At 43.1% G+C, this 17438-nt stretch overlaps 1 protein-coding gene across 1 annotated transcript; it reads left to right on the forward strand.

The window, feature by feature from the left end:
• Positions 1 to 5268: 5268 nt before the first annotated feature.
• CTHRC1 (collagen triple helix repeat containing 1) lies at positions 5269 to 15279 on the forward strand. The gene is made up of 4 exons (XM_039233780.1): positions 5269 to 5569; positions 9893 to 10114; positions 11515 to 11731; positions 14748 to 15279. Exons 1-4 carry the CDS (start codon positions 5306 to 5308, stop codon positions 14888 to 14890), a joined length of 846 nt encoding a protein of 281 aa, XP_039089711.1. The 5' UTR covers positions 5269 to 5305; the 3' UTR covers positions 14891 to 15279.
• The last annotated feature ends 2159 nt before the right edge of the window (positions 15280 to 17438 follow it).

Here is a 17438-nt window from a genome sequence, read left to right on the forward strand (position 1 = left end):
TAACGCTTCTCTTTCATCAATAGCTTAGGTTCTATAATTTTCCATCAACTTTTCTTCTCTTAGAACTATAGAAATTCCAATCACTCATGAACTGGTAAGCATGCTGTATACTCAATGTTTATCGGAGCCGGATGTGGAAAGATTAGCCGTTTAAGACCAATCCAAACAGTCTGGTAATCTAGGCATTTCGGATTGCAGAAGAAGCCACTGCAATGTTGGATTTTAGAGCTGCCTGTGTGTACGCGTGTGAGTATGAGCCAGTGGAGGGAGGAATTCAGTACTGCCTTGAGGACTGATGGCTGCTGTGTGCCCTCAAATCATTCTTGGAGCTTCGCCAGCTCCACTCTCTGTTACAGGAGGCTGACGTCTGCAGCCTGTTGCCCAGGCTCCTGGTTCAGGGGGTCTCTGGCTGGGTTTGAGCAATCAGAGATTGGAGGAGGGAAGAAGGGAAAAACCAGGGTACTGCTCATCTTCCTTCTCTCGCGGTGACGTCATCTCTTGTGGTTCCAGCTTCCAGTGGATAAACCCAACATGATTCCAGACACCTGGGTGGCTCTGGCGGTTGAGCGTCCAACTGCACTTGGGTCATGATCTCACGGTTCTCTGGTTTGAGCCCCATATGGGGATCTACTCTGACAGGGCAGAGCCTGCTTCAGATCCTCTGTCTTTCTCTCTCTCTGCCTCTCCCCTGCTCACATTCTCTCTCTCTCTCTGTCTTTCTCTCTCTGTCTCTGTCTCTCTCTCTCTCTCAAATAAATAAAACATTAAAAACCCCCGACATGATTCCAGCTTTGACTGGTCACTGTGTGTCTCTCCAGCCCCAGGGTGCTAGCAGTTTATGGCTATGGCCAATTTGGGGTTTGCTTCCCTGTCCCCTGTTGGGCTTCTAGCCTTTGTAGTCAAGTTCCTTCATTAAATTCCACGTGTTTTAAATACTCAGAGTTGTTTCTGTTTCCTAGCTGGATCCTGAATGACACGACTGATATATAGGTTAAGTGTCATCTGTTGAATCACGGCTTCCTTTAATTTTATATGGGATCTCCAACTTTTATAACAAAAATGATAATAGCTAATATATAGAGAGAGCGAGCACTCTGTAAGTACCAGGTGAAAGTAATTCATAAGTCACTAAACAGAGGATAGCTACAGCTTTAGCCTCCAGCTTCTCTTGGTAGAAGCTATGAAATCTCCTCTGGTTGAAATATGTAACATGGCTGATGTTATTCTGACTTGATCTTGACTGGCACATAGACTCTTCTACTTTAATTCCAGGAAGTGTCCCCTTGATTCTTTTTTTTTTTTTAATGGTACTTTCAGCCCATTTATGTCTGTATTTATTTCAACCATACTAAGTTTATGAGTTCTTATTTACATCACTGCCTTTCTTGTCTCTTTGGCTCTTATTTAGAAAATAGTAAGAACAAATACAAAGTGTCAAATTGCACAAATACCATTTACGGAGATAGAGATGCTGCTGAAAGGGAATTTTTGACCAGCAGCCTGTGATTACATGACTCTTTGAAGTGTTCATCATCAAGCGGTGCATGGAAGATGCACATGGCAAACAAAGGTTGATTGAGAGATATGTGAACGCTCAACAGTTCAAAGGTTGAGGACTTCCGTATTTGCTTTCCTACCAGAGAACTACAGAATTCTGTTGGCTGACTTCTACCACTAATGTGATTAGAATATTTTTATTGACCATTTGGATTTTCTTGCCACCTGCCAGACTTCTTATGTTATAAAACATAACTTTTTATGCCATAAGGAAACAAGTGATGAAAATCAAAAGCTTCTGGCCACAGCCCATTGATACATATGGTAGACAGCTTTCTAAGACAGCACCTGAAAATTCCTGCCTGTGGTATATGATCCCCTCCCCTTGAGTATGAGCAAAGCTGAAGATGATGGATGTCATGGCCATGATCACGTTATATTGCATGGCAGAAGGGGTTTTGCAGGTGTGATTAAGTGCCCTAATCAGGTGACTTTGACTTATTCTGGATGGGCCTGACTTAATCATATCAGACCTTAAAGGGCACTGAATTCCTCCTGCAACAGACTCAAAGTGTTACAGAGAGGACCTCTCTGGAAGGTGCCACATGGTAAAGACATGAGAGGGCCTTTGGTATCTGAGAACTGTCCCCAGATAACAAACAGCAAAAAAAAGCAGGGGGTCTTAGGTCTAACACAACGAAGGAAATGAATTCTGCCAACAATCTAAGGAAGATTGGAAGTGCATCTTTTCCTGGTCAAGCTTCCTGATGCGGACTCACCTGGCTGACCCTTAACTTCAGCTTTGTATGACCCTAATCAGAGCCAGACTCCTGACCCACAAAACCGGGAGGTAATAAATTTGTGTTGTGTTACTTCACTGAGCTTGTGGTAATTTCTCACCCAGTAATAGAAAAAATAATATCATCTATTGGGTGTGTGTGCAGATTCCATTTGCAATAGCAGCAAAATACATAATAGCCACAATAAGAAATATATTAAGAAAATTATAAAATTTTGTTGATGCATAAAAGAGGATTTGGAAAAGTGGGGAAATATATTATGTCCCTAATGGGAAAATTAAATGTTCAAAAGATGCCAATCCTAAAGTAGTTTTTATGACCGACAAGAGATACATTAATAGTCTAAATATTTTTGAAAAAAAGTAAATTATTTTAACAGAAAATATGCAGAACGCTTGGAAATCTGTGAGAAAGGTCATCTGAAAATAACACGCAAGACACTAATCCATACTCTCTCCTTGGAACTGATGGTAGAACAGACCTAAGTTTTAGACCAAGAAAACTCAGCTGGACTGAGATAGTAAATTCCAGAAGTGGGAGGACAGATGATTTCACAAACCCACAGAGGTATAAAAGTAAGCACAGAGACAGTGAAGTTAGCCAAACCCATAGTGGGAATAGATTTGTGATAATTTTAGGAACTGAGACACAGGGTGTGTGAAAGCTCTCTGTGTGGTGCAAGGCACTTATACATTATTAGAGATTATCTTTGAAATATAGATAATGATATCTGGTTTACTTATCTTACAGTGTAATTTGATTAGTTTTATGAATATGTGGTTTAAAAATGCATGGATGTGGGCTCAGGTCATGATCTCACAGTTGGTGACTTTGAGCCCTGTGTTGAGCTGGAGCCTGCTTCGGATTCTGTCTCCCTCTCTCTACCCCTCCCCCGCTCATGCTCTGTCTCTCTGAAGAATAAATAAATAAACATTTTTTAAAAAATTCATGGATGTTATGGTGATAGATGGTAGTGACACTTACAGTCAGCGCAGCGTAATGTAGAGTTGTCGAGTCACTATGTTGTACACCTGAAAAAAAAAGCATGGATGTTAATAGAGGATTAGCTGCTTGCTGAAATCCCACCTGGACCCAAAATTTACACCCAGAGGGGCCATTTGAAGTCTCTGGGTGATGGCAGCAGCAGGAGTTGCCACTGGGTAGAAGCCAGACTCTAGTGGAGCCCTCCCCTCCTCTCCAGCCTATAGGCTGCTTCAGCCACAGTGGTTTGGCCACATAAAGGCACCAGCTGGGACCTTGCTCAGCTTCACAGAGGGCTGTTTCATGGGTGAGCGATCTGTGTAGCTATGCTTATCCCACGCTTGGTGCATAGTTCTGTTAACACTGTCTTGAAATGCTTAATTTTTTTTTTCATCAAAGGACGGAGCATTTTCCTTTTGCACCGAGCCCTGCAAATTATGTAGCAAGTCCTAGCTTTAGAACCCATTTGGATTTTTGCTACTTTCTGACAAACAGGAATGAAATTTACTTGTAGTTAGGCACTCACCCAGAAGTGAGCGTTCCCCCAGATGCCCTGACTTGTGCTCTTTCCAGACTGTTCCTTCTCTCTAATATCCATCAGCTGAGTACACTATAAATGCCAGGAAACCGCCTGGACCTCTAAAGAGAATGTTGCTGAGATGAATTTCACCTCAGCGGCATTGCCATTCTATGAACAACCTCCACCTTGTTATAGGTGTGGCAAAACTTCTGTCCTGCCAGATTCCGGCCGGTGGTGTATAAATGACCCTATCTGGTGGGTGGCCTGGGTCCCCTGAGGATGCTTTCTTCCTGAATCGGCAGAGGAAGACAGATGAGGTTAGAAAAAGTATCAGTCAGAAGCCAAAAGTGATCACTCAGTAGTGAATTTCTACCACTGAATGTAGCTTACCCCCCTGAACCTCAGTTTCCTCATCTGCGAATGGGGCAAATAGAGGAGGTATCAAACCCCCTAGGATTGCCCAGGGGACAGGGAGTATGTGTAAAAGACTTCGTGTGTTTCCTGGGGCTTAGCGAGTGTCAGCACTTAGGAACATCAGTTCTTTTTAAAATTTTTATGTTTAAAAATATTTATTGAAGTATAATTAACATACAATGTTATATTAGTTTCAGGTGTTCAGCATATTGATTCAAAAATTCTATACATTACTCAGTGCTCACAATAAGTGTAATCGCCGTCTGTCACCAAACAACATTATGCCATTATTGACTATATTCCCTACGCTGTTCTTTCCACCTCTGTGACTTACCTTATAACTGGAAGTTTGTATCTCTTAATCCCCTTTATCTGTTTCACAGATCCCCCCACCCACCTCCCCTTTGGCAACCACAAGTTCTCTGCATTTAAGAGTCTGGTTTTTTGTTTCTGAAACATCTTGTTTTTTAAAACTGTTTATTTATTTTGAGAGGCAAGGGAGGGGCAGAGAGAGAGAGGGAGAGAGAGAATCCCAAGCAGGCTCCCGGCTGTCAGCGCTGAGCCCCATGCCCCCTGGACCCCAACTATGAGATCATGACCTGAGATCAAGAGTTGGCCGCTTAACCCACTGAGCCCCACCAGGCGATCCTGAAGCATCGAATCTCAATCATTTGGATCATGCGCCTGGGAGAACCTGATGATACCTATGGTTCTGCGCACCATCCACCCCGCCCCATGCCACCTCCTAAAAAGAGCCTGCCCGCTTGACAACCCCTGAAGGTGGTTCCTGGACGCAGGCTAGCGCACGTGCCTCTCAGCGTTCATCTGGGCGGTGCTCTCTCCGCTCCCGCCCTCGAGGCCTCCACCTGAGGCCGCCAGACCGCCGCCGCCCGCCCCCCGCAGCCCGGCGGCTCCCCGGCGAGGGTCCGGGCGGGCCGAGCGGAGGCGCCGGAGGGGGCGGGCTCGGCTCTCGGCCCGCCCCGTGTCGGGCTCGGGGTGGGGGCTCTGGCCTATTGCAGGATGGAAAGTCTGGTGTGCGGAGGGCGGGAGGGGGAGAGAGTCGGAGGGAGGCGCGCGGGTGAAAGGGGCATTGATGCAGCCCGCGGCGGCCTGGGAGCTCGGCGGGGCCAGACTCGGACCAGGTCCCGGCTCCGCGCCTCCTCCTGCTCCAGCAGCTCCGCGCCTCCCCGGGCCGCCGCGCGCCATGCGCCCCCGCGTCCCTGCCGCCGCCTCCCCGCAGCGGCTCCTCGGCCTCCTGCTGCTGTTGCTGCTGCAGCTGCGGGCGCCGTCGAGCGCCTCCGAGACCCCCAAGGGGAAGCAAAAGGCGCTGCTCCGGCAGAGGGAGGTGGTGGACCTGGTGAGTGCGGCGGCGGGGCCAGAGCCGCGGGCCGCACGGGCCGGACGTGCGGCCAGCTGTGGGGGGAGGGGTGGTCTGGACAGCTTCGTAGGTGGGTCGTGCGTGTGCCCGGCTGTCCCGCTTTGTCTGAGTCCACGTGTAAGGTAGGACCTGCGCCAGGCGTGCGGTGAGGCCGTGGAACTCGCGCGGGAGACCCAAATGACAGGGCCATCGTGGAGCGGAGATGCGATGTGGGTCGGGTGGGACGCCCCAAAACACGGGGAGACGCCCAGTAATTTCTGGCCTCTGAGGGCCCTCCACACCCCGGGAAGATGGAGAGGGTGAGGGCGGCGAGGAGAGCAGAACGAGGAGCTTAGGTTAGAAGGTGGGCCTGGGAGCTGCCTGGGAGCCCCTAGACTCGCTGATCCCCTGGGTGGGCCTGGCCCAGAGCCCTGCGACGTGTCCTGTGTAGGGGCTGGTGGCCACGTCTGCCTGCAGGAGAGAATAACAGCCCTCACAAAGCATCCGTCCAACTCTTTGTAACTTGAATACTATGAGTCATGTTGGGTCATCCTCCTAGGAAGTATGGGCTGCAATTTACTTTGTTGGACGACCACAGCTCAGGACAGGAATGGTTCAGAGGGATTAAGCCGGAAGGGGGAAATGAAGGGACCCCCGCACTAACCCTCCAAGGACCCATTGCATTGTTCCGTTTAGACAGAGAGGCAGGCAGTCCTTCCAGATACCCTGGGTCCCCAGCCACCAAGCTGGAGCATCACAGTGGACCTCAGGGAGAAGTTTCCAGGACAGCAAATTAGCCCAAGTGCTTTCTGAGGGGCTAATCTACCGGGAGGTCTGTTTGCTTAAAGCTCTTTCCCTCCAAAAGTCAACCAGCCTCATGGAGGGAGTCCTCTGCCGGCGTCTAAAGCAGTCTTTTCACAACCTACCCTATTCCTTGGCACATAATAAACTTGAGTCCTTAAGCCAATCTTATTTGCAGACAAATATGGCTTACAGGCATTGCAGGGCATAAAGTGGTGGCATTGTTTTGATAAAAAAACTGTTTTGGATTTGTTAAGTTGCTATTATAAACTGAGCCAATAAACCAAACTCCCTGGCAGCGAGTTCTATGCCAGATTCAAAAGCTCTGAAAAAAAAAATTCCTACCATTGCACACTGCACTTTTCGGTGATGTGCTATGTAATTTTGCTCCACAACGCAGACAATGTGTTCAGGGCTACGGTTCTATTTTAAGTGTCTAAATTGTTTAAAACTGTACCAAATGGTTGTGGTATATGTGCAGTTGGCATTTATAAATTTGTAATTCTGATCCACAAAATGCCCCTGTTTCTCCATAAAGCTGGCAATTTTTTTCTTTTCCTTCACGGATTTTCAGTCCCTGCGGTTTCCCACAGCTCTCGCCCAACTTGGAAAAGCTTATTGTGCAGCCAAGCTCAGGTGCATCCTGTAGGCTGGATTTGGTTTTGCTGGAGAAAAAAAATGTTCATGTGGTCATTAAGAAAGTTTCAACAGATTCTATAAAGCAACTTCTTTGTACAGATTCTGTCAAAGCGCTCCTTTCAGGCTTCCAGCAAGCTCTGCCCCCTGGTGGTCAGGGAGAGAAACAGGGGCTCATTCTACAGACATTTCTAGAACACCTGCCTAGTACTAAGCATGTGCTGGGTTAGCATTTTATTTTTTATTTTTTTAACTTTTTAAAATTTATTTTTGATAGAGACAGAGTGCGAGCATGGGGGGGGGCGGGCAGAGAGAGAGGGAGACACAGAATCCGAAGCAGGCTCCAGGCTCTGAGCTGTCAGCACTGAGCTGGAAGTGGGGCTTGAGCCCACCAACTGAGGGATCATGACCTGAGCCAAAATCAAGAGTTGAGGGGCGCCTGAGTGGCTCAGTCGGTTGAGCATTTGACTTCGGCTCAGGTCATGATCTCACGGTTCGTGGGTTCGAGCCCTGCGACGGGCTCTGTGCTGAATGCTTGCTGAGAGCCTGGAGCCTGTTTTGGATTCTGTGTCTCCTCTCTCTGCCCCTTCCCTACTCACACTCTGTCTTACTCTGTCTCTCAAAAATAAATAAATGTAAAAATTTTTTTTTAAAAAATCGAGAGTTGGATGCTTAAACAACTGAGCCCCCGGGCGCCCCATGGGTAAGCATTTTAAAGTGAAAAAAGACAGATGGAACAGACCTATGGAACCAAATTCAATAAAATTATGTGGTCACTGAAATGCAGTTTATTTATATATATATATATATTTTTTTTTTTTTTTGAGAGAGAGCGAGAGAGAGCACGAGTGGAGGATGGGCAGAGAGAATCTTAAGGAGGTTCGCTCAGCATGGTGCCCAACTTGGGGCTCCATCTCACTGCCATGAGATCATGACCTGAGCCAAAATCAAGAGTTGGATGCTTAACCAACTGAGCCATCCAGGCATCCCTGTTTTCGAATATTTTATATTTTAGCATGTCTTCAAATGCTTTTGCAATTTTGTTAAATACTTTTCTTACTATTTCTTTGGCAATAAATAAATAATGCTTTTTTTCTTACATCAGGAAAATGGCAGTGGCCAAAGTCATGACACAAATCATTTATCAAAACAAAGATGAGGGGCACCTGGGTGGCTCAGTCAATTGAGCATCTGACTTTTGATTTTGGCTCAGGTCATGATCTCAGGGTTGTGGAATTGAACCCTCCCTTCCCTACCCCCATCAGTGTGGAGCCTGCTTAAGATTCTGTCTCTCCTCTCTCCCCACTGCCCTTTTCTCCTGCTCTCATGTGCTCTCTGTCTCTAAAATAAACTGTAAAAAACAAAGATAAAATTGGTGATGTGAAAAGAAATTGATTGGGGAAACATTATATACATGAGGATCCTTCCTAGGCAATGTCATTATTGGGTTTTATAATATGACCATGTCTAATCCCAGATGGTGAAATTGAAAAATAAGCTTTGAAGTTATTTGAATATTTAAGGAATCTTGGTTTCTTTGTTTTCACTGGACAGTATCCTTATATAGAATGATAGTATAATTTACACAAATAGGGGAATGTTAAAGTAAAAATTTAAGTGGATTGCAGTTGGGGATTGGAGAGTCCTAATAAAAGAACCTATTCAGGAATCAACACGGGAATTAGACAGAGATAAAATATCACCTTTACCACTTATCCAACTACATTGGTACGTGTGGCTTATGTGTGCTGGCTGGCAGGTTTGCTAATGCTGCCTTTCCCAGACCACTACCCTGCCCGAGGAGTAGATACACTTGCCCAGCGTCACTGCCTCACATGGTCTTGGGGGAATAATAAGAATCATCGTGGCTGACATGCGCAGTCCGTACTGCGTGCCCGGACTGCTCGGAGCACATTTTATGTTATCTCACTTAAATCTCATATGAACCCTACAAGGGAAGAATCTTTATTATTTTCTTCATTTTACAGGTAAGGAAACGGGCACTGAAATGTAGAATAAGTTGCCTTATCTCACATAGCGCATGTGGTTGAGCTAGGATTAAAATCCAGAGCACCTAGCTCAAGAATCTATGCTCTTAATTTCTCCCTGATACCCGGAAATAATCCTACCATTTAAGAGGTTGGATAGATTACTGCCACCCTAATGAAAACCAGCGGTCACTTATAACCATGTCATTCACTCCGGAGAAGGAGTGAGCTTGGAGGCCCGAAGTGTTACCCTATCGACACTTCCTTCCCATAAAAACAGAAGCAGGAGATGTGCAATCCATTTCAAAGATTTTACTGGTTTAAGATCATTATTAACTGAGATTTTAAAATAATTTTATCACTAGGAATCGATCTTAGGGAGATCTTTCAAAAGACGATAAAAGTTATATGCATGAAGATTTTCATTCAATAATATTAATGACAGAAAAAATAGAAACAACCTAAGTACCCCAGAATAATGCAGTGGTTGCATTAAAAATCGTAAGGTATCATTCGGAACTCCAAGTCTCCTTACAGCATATAGGGTCAGAAGAAAACAGCAGTATATATCCAATTATGTTCACCCTGAAATACAGCTATTTAAAAATTATGTGTACTTTTCATAAGCAGTAAGAAAAAGCAGGCAAAAGAAAACACACTTGATTTGTGTGTGTGCAAGTGCTTGTGCAGTTTGTGCAATGAAACGAACAGGAAAGAAATCTTAATATTTCAGAAATAACCTTAAAATCAGTTCTTTATAGTAACTCAGGTAGAACATGAGCAAGTGGTATGAAGGGATTCTGTGCTCCAAGTGCTCAAAATAAATGCGACCCTGGTCAGAATGTGTCTTGGGATCTTGAGTGGTGAGGGTTTGTCCCCTCTCCTTTTTCTGCTCTAGTATAATGGGATGTGCTTACAAGGACCTGCAGGGGTGCCTGGACGAGACGGGAGCCCTGGGGCCAATGGCATTCCTGGTACCCCTGGCATCCCGGGTCGGGATGGATTCAAAGGAGAGAAGGGTGAATGCCTGAGGGAAAGCTTTGAGGAGTCCTGGACACCTAACTACAAGCAGTGCTCGTGGAGTTCGCTGAATTACGGCATCGATCTTGGAAAAATTGCGGTAAGTGAAGCCTGGATTATTTTAACGTTGAAGCAAAACCTAAGTGTTTTCATAGTTGCGTGTGAAGTTTAGAGGAGATTTTATTTTATTTTTAGTAAAAGACTTTTTACAAAATCAAGGAGTAGGGATCCTGTAGCTTTTCAGTTAGAATTAATGGGGAAGAAAACATTTCAGAGTTAATTTTATAAAGGTATTTCTAAGACACATAAATCACCGTGTTGTTTTAACCCTAATAATATCTAACATAACCTACTCCCTTTTTTAAATGCAAACAAAAAGGGAGAGTGTGGATACTAAGCAACTTTTAAGTCTTGTTCTAAGTTGAATTTATATTTAAATTAGTATAAAAAATTCTGCTGTGGCTCCAGACCACGAAAGAGTGGGAAGAAATTTCCAAGAAACTATCCTGTGATAGGAATTATCTAGAAGTGGGAAGTGTATTGGTATTTGTCCTTATTCTGGGTAGCAGGTGGGAGGTGGAACGGACCAGAGGTGTACTACAGTGAGCATTTAAAATTTTTCTGTGAGGGCTCCTGTGTGGCTCAGGTGGTTAAGCGTCAGGTCAGTTGGTTAAGCTCAGGTCATGATCTCACAGTTCGGAAGTTCGAGTCCTGCATTGGGCTCTGTGCTTACAGCTCAGAGTCTGAATCCTGCTTTGGATTCTCTGTCTCCCTCTCTCTCTCTGCCCCTCTCCCTCTCATACCCTATCACTCTCTCTCTAAAATAAACATTAAAAAATTAAAAGAATAAGTATATAGAGACAGTGCGAGTCTAGAATATAAGGTTCCATGAGGGTAGAGATTCTGTTTCATTCACTGCCGTAACTGTAGCATCATATTTTTTGGAATGAAAAAACAAAAGTAAATACATAGATTGGTTTGGTTTAAGATACGGAAGACTAGCTGTTTTGAGTAAAACTAAAAGATACCTTCAATGATGTGAATAATTTTAAGAATGCCATAATTTGATTTTCTGAGAGTACCTAATATCAGACTCTTATCTACTTTGCAGAGAACCTCTCTCCTGTAAAAGTTAAGCTTTTAAAAATGTAATCTGAGGGGTGCCTGGGTGGCTCAGTCAGTTAAGCATCTGACTCTTGGTTTCAGCTCAGGTCATGATCTCACGGTCTTGTGGGTTCAAGCCCTGTATGGGGCTCTGCGCTGGCAGTGCGGAGCTTGCTTAGGATTCTCTCTCTCCCCCTCACTGCCCTACCCCGACTCGCACTGTCTGTGTCTCTCTCAAAAATAAAATAAATAAACTTTAAAAATAAATAAGTAAATGAAAATAAAGTGTAGTTTGAAGAAAAGGGAAGTTAGATAAAACCCACAATGCAATTTGAAAGCATAATTTCAATGCAGATTGAAAATGCTAATGAGACCCTGTTTCTGTGTTTGTGCCAGGAGTGCACGTTTACAAAGATGCGCTCCAACAGTGCTTTACGAGTCTTGTTCAGCGGCTCACTTCGGCTAAAATGCAGAAGTGCGTGCTGTCAGCGTTGGTATTTCACGTTCAACGGAGCTGAATGTTCAGGACCTCTTCCCATTGAAGCCATAATTTATTTGGACCAAGGAAGCCCTGAACTCAATTCAACAATTAATATTCACCGCACTTCTTCTGGTACGTAGAATAGTGACTGCGGAAAGTGTCTGAACATCTTTAGAGGCCAAAACTGGCTTTGAATCCACTAGCGTGTTAGCTCACTAGCCTGCGAGGAGGAGACCTATAGCAAGTTTTCAACACATGATTCGTCATCCTGATTGCGTTTCAGAATTCCTTGAAATGGATCTTTAAAAAAACATGCAGATGCCTGGGTCCCGTCTCTGACCGACTGAGTCAGAATCTCTGTGGATATGTACTGTATTTTTTAAAAGATCCCCAAGGTTGAAAATGAGTGACTTAGATGAAATGGCAAAACAGTCTCTAATGCCACAGAGCAGTGGTTTTCAACCCTAGCTACCTATTAGGCTCAACTGGGGAACTTAAAAAATCCCCGTACTACCCCTCCAGGGAGTCTGACTTAATGGGTCTGGATGCCGCCCAGGGAATGGATTTCAGAATCTCCTCCAGTTATCCTAATGCTCAGTCAAGGCTGAGATCCATAAGCGTAGGTTGATAAGGGGATTATGTCTCTGCCTTGTCCTTTAAAAGGATACATAGGGTCTGCTGAACCTGCAACAGAGAACATTTCTATATTGCATTCTCGGTTTCTGTAAGAAAATGACATTCATTTTAGCCAGTGGTCACTTTTGCTGTAAGAAAAAAAAGATAGTTTGTTTTGTTCTATTTTAAGGTTCATTAAAGAAAGTTTGGAAGATACCAAAAAATAGAATTGGGGAGCTCCCTATTAACGTCATCGCCCAGACACACCACTGTCAGAATTCGGTATCTCACGTCTCCGTGGGATAGCACAGCCTGACAGCCCACGGCATGAGAACCACAAGACGTGTATATCACCAGCTTCATTTCCCTGATTTCTTGCAGGGATTTCTCACTAACCTTGTACTTTAAAATGACAGAGGGAAGAGAAGAGATCCCTGTAAGCCAGAGGAAATGATATTGCAGCAAGCTTTGAGGATTCAAGTCAGATGCTGAACCCGGAAACTAATGCAGCACATTTCTTGTTCCTAAGAAGCCAAGGCATCCCTTCCACATTCTTCCTCAAATCCCCACAGTATCCTTGAGATATAAAGAAGATATTTTAACCCCCTCTTTTTGCACGTAGAGAAGGTCCAGGGAAATAAAGTGTGTTACCCAGGACAGCGGTAGAATCAGTGTTCAGGAGAGCAGAACCCAGCTCCTTGCCTGCATCCTTGTTTCCCTTGCCGGCTCTTTGATCTGGTTAAAAAGCTTCATCACTAAGTCCTTAGATACATGTGCTGGAAAGGATGATATGTTTTGCATCTGGAGAAGCAGTCTCTAAAATAAGAAAGATCTAGATTTAAAATTTGATTAGGAAATTATATATGTTAAACAGTAATTAGGATGAGCAACTTGCTTTCTATTGCATTACCTTTAAGGTGTTTGAGCTAATATCTTGCTATAATCTAAGCCCTCAGGCCCAGAACTACGATCTATATGTGCATATGCTATATAAATTATTTAACACAGCATTTCCCAACCGTGTTGTAGAAACTCATTTGGTGTGATCAGTTGGGTGGAATGTCAGAAGTACTTTATTACTAATAACAGTTTCTGTATTAAGATCGTGGAAGGTTACCATCTCTCCCTCGCACACTGTTACTCTTTCTTGGGAGAAAGGGGACACACTTATACTTAGCACGTTGAGGATGACTGAAGGCCTCGGAAAGGTCCACGGGAGTTTAAAAAACATTTGAATGCTACCTTGTTGCCTGGGTCTAGGAGAAAAATAGGTCTAGAACTCCCTAATCCAATAATTCATAAATCACAATACTATATTATCACTGCAAAAAATGTTCATTCATTCAAAAAACATGATGTCATATGTTGAAGACCATGAAGCAACCATTTGACTTCTCATGCGAGGCAGATGCTAGACCCATACTTGTCTTACATCATGTAGTATGAGCTGAGCAAGCTTCTAGGCCACGGATCTGCAGAACTTAGGAGCACATAAGTATTTCTGGGCATTTTCACCCAGCATGGCCCTAGATTAAATGGGATTGTGGCCACAGTGCTTCGTTCTCCCCGCTTTGAAAGGGGCCTGAACCACAGTCAAATCCCTGGATTCTGAGGGACTTACCTTAGATTCGCTAATGTGTCAGCTAAAGGAAGAAGATGGCTTCAGATCTACATCACTGAGGCTCGGCTGGGATGTACTAACCTACCAAACGGGACATCTAACCAGTCACATGATAGCCTCCCTCCACAACTTATATGTCAGGACCCATTAAAGAATCTGGCAACCTTTGGTTCCTTTTCCCCCTTATACAGACACATATCTTATTGTCTGTTAAAATGACCATTGGGGGATTTTTTTTTTTAATACAGAAGAACCGTGGTAAGATGGAATGCGAGTTGTATATTAGCATGTGAAAGTCCAGAGACCCTGAGAAAACTTGTACATTTATAAAGCATTTGAACACAGAGAAAAAAAGAAGGCTGGTTTTTTTTTTTCCACTGTGAGGAAATTCTGTGAAAAATGGGCTTCCAGATTGAAGGACTGGTATAATGATTATGCTAGAATTTCTTTTAGCATTATACAAGTCCTTTCTTCTCCCTGAATGCCATCAAGTGTATAGGTAAGTGTTGGAAAAGGAGTTCTTTAAAAAAGACCTGCACAGCAAATAAAAGTCTTGGCTTTCAAAAGTATAGGCTTCCTTTGTTTAGTTACCCAAATTGGTTTTTTTTGTTTTCAGTCACCTAAACAGTAACTTTCAGGAACTAAACAGACTGTGCTTTTATGGTCGAAACCTGTAAGAAAACTACCCATTAAGCTTATATCATCGAATGGAGAGGTATACATCTTTTAAAAATATTTACCTGGTAAGAAAAAGAGAACTTATCTTTATGAAGTCCTTATTAAGTGTTAGAATTCTTAATTCATCATACATTGAGTAGATCTGTTCTCCAGCTTGCTAAGCAATAAAATTTAGATGAAGACTTTTGCTTTTTGTTCTCAAGAAAGATGTCCCTTTCATCTCTTGTTCTGCAGTGGAAGGACTCTGTGAAGGACTTGGTGCCGGATTGGTGGATGTTGCTATCTGGGTTGGGACTTGCTCGGATTACCCGAAAGGAGATGCCTCGACTGGCTGGAATTCAGTGTCTCGCATTATTATTGAAGAACTACCAAAATAGTTTCTTTGATTTTCATTCCCTACCTCTTTTTTGTTTTTATTAAACCTTTGAACGGTTCATTTTAGTGGCATTTTATAGACGTTTTATGTATGCATCTAAATAAAAAACAAAGCTAAATGTGTTTACAGTATGATTTCACACTGTTTGAAAATCCAGTATTATTCATTTCCCTTTCATCAAAAATGGTTTCAGGATTTTGTAGTTGATTAGAATACGTTCTTCATATTACCCGTTCCCTGAACCTGTAATTTGGAATGTCATTGTGGTCTTGAACTTTTTCCTCTTTTCTTACGATAGCACTTTTTAAAACATAAGGCTACCCATTTTTGTATAAGTTGTAAATGTTCAGAACTGTTTTATATCTGTGAAATAAAACTTATTTCAAACTACTTTAATATCTTTAACCTAATTGCTACTAAAATTAGATTTCTCAGTACTTTATATCTGAAAAGTTGGGTTCCATTAACAATTATATATATATTAAATTTTAGGACATGTATTGTACTGTTCCATATTTTTTTTTAACATTCATTTATTTTTGAGAGAGAGAGAGCATGAGCAGGGGAAAGTCAGAGAGAGAGCGAGGGAGACACAGAATCCAAAGCAGGCTCCAGGCTCCGAGCTGTTAGCACAGAGCCCGATGCAGGGCTCAAACTCATGAACCATGAGATCATGACCTGAGCTGAAGTCGACTGCGCAACCAATTGAGCCACACAGGTGCCCCTTTGTTTTGAAGAGTATAAAGGAAAGGGGGTATTTATGTGTCAGGAAATATGTTAACAAGTACTTTAGGAATTTTATCTCTAACAAAGAATAAAAAGATGTGAATTCTGTCCTCCCAACTTCTTACTTCCAATTGGTAGGTAAGGAGGGTAAAATATATACAATTAACAATAAATCAAATGTCAATATATTGACTGACATAAAAGTTATTGAAGCAGGTGGTATAATTCAAAGAGTTGTATTACTTGTGGTCATCAGAAAGAATTCATGATACAAGAAGTACAAGTATCAGATGATAAAATTAAGTGAATCCTGGTTGAAGTGGAAGGATTAGTATGAACTAAAGTACTTTATATTAAATAAGGTAATAATTTAAATGTCTTAAATAAAACAGTAACAACAGGGTCACCTGGGCGGCTCAGTTGGTTAAGCCTTCGACTTTCGATTTGGGCTCAGGTCATGATCTCATGATTGTGAGCTTGAGCCCCATGTTGGACTCCACACTGAGCATGGAGCCTGTTTAAGATTCTCTGCCCCTCCCTCACCTGTGTGAGCTCCCTCCCTCTCTCTCTCTTAAACAAACAAAAAATAACAACAAAGCCCCTTAGTTTTTGGCCCATAGACGATGACCTAGAAATGATGACAAGTCTAGTAACACATATTCCATTTCCTACTAAAAGGAGCTAAGGCTACTTGAAGAGATGGGTGATTTCATCTCTGGGGCAGGGAATGGCATTTAATATCTATAAAAAAATTATTCAACTCACCATGAAAAGCATAAAAGAGGAAGACTGACCAGGAAACTTAGAAAAATAACTAAAATCAGGGTGCCTGGGTGGCTGAGTCGGTTAAGCGTCCGACTTCGGCTCAGGTCCTGATCTCACGGTTCGTGGATTCAAGCCCTGCGTCGGGCTCTGTGCTGACAGCTCAGAGCCTGGAGCCTGTTTCAGATTCTGTGTCTCCCTCTCTCTCTGACCCTCCCCTGCTCATGCAGTCTCTCAGAAATAAATAAAACATTAAAAAAAAAAAAAGTGTGTGTGTGTGATTTATGGTATTTTATAGGGTGTATTGGTATAGGTAGCAAATGAAGTGACAGAACTAGAATATCGAATTTTCAGCCCCTCATGAATTAAGGGATCTAGCAATGATCATCAGTGACTGATAACATTCCAAAAAGTGAGGCACCAGACCATGTACCTCTTATAGAAAGTACATAGCACCACTCAAGAAGCAATTTTGCCAAGAAACAATCAAACTTGGATTTGATTTAGTCCCCAGATATAATCATTAAATTTTAGGAAATACAAGGGATAGAAGAACATGTTAACTGACACGACAGAATCATAACCAGCAAATGTAGACTATGGGAAACTTGAAAGCAACTTGATTTATTCAACAAATACACTGCAAGAAAAAATGTATTTGGCATCACCACACAGCTCATACATTAGACCATCAGGCTAGTTTAAATGAAAGGTGAATGGCTGACTGAGGACCCATCATGGTGCCAGATGGCAGACAACATCCTAAAAGGATGGGGTTCTGTCTTACAGGTTGCGGTTCATGCTTGGATCAGAAATGCTATTCTCTCTCCTGTGGCCAGAGTGCAAGCAGTCGACGTGAGAACGGCTTCTCTCACTATTAAACCTAATAACTCATTTGCAGACTGTTTGCTCCCCTTGCTGACAATGTTGAGCTCTGCTGGTTTGGAGATCGTCTTCTCCCAGTGGGAATTCCAGCAGTGGACACAACAATAGTTCTGCTGAATTGGAAGATGAGACGGTACTAGTTTTCTATTGACTGCACGACTAATTTAGTAGATTGA

The sequence above is a fragment of the Hyaena hyaena genome, unplaced genomic scaffold (genome assembly GCF_003009895.1).
Source record: "Hyaena hyaena isolate Hyena2069 unplaced genomic scaffold, ASM300989v1 scaffold_79, whole genome shotgun sequence".
NCBI classification, from domain to species: Eukaryota; Metazoa; Chordata; class Mammalia; order Carnivora; family Hyaenidae; genus Hyaena; species Hyaena hyaena.

What these genes read in the sequence shown, in the direction of transcription:
- CTHRC1 (XM_039233780.1), top strand. Translation starts at nt 5,306, where the DNA reads ATGCAGCCCGCGGCGGCCTGGGAGCTCGGCGGGGCCAGACTCGGACCA. An exon ending in AGAGGGAGGTGGTGGACCTG is followed by an intron (nt 5,570 to 9,892) that starts GTGAGTGCGGCG and finishes TTTCTGCTCTAG; the next exon opens with TATAATGGGATGTGCTTACA. An exon ending in TCGATCTTGGAAAAATTGCG is followed by an intron (nt 10,115 to 11,514) that starts GTAAGTGAAGCC and finishes TGTTTGTGCCAG; the next exon opens with GAGTGCACGTTTACAAAGAT.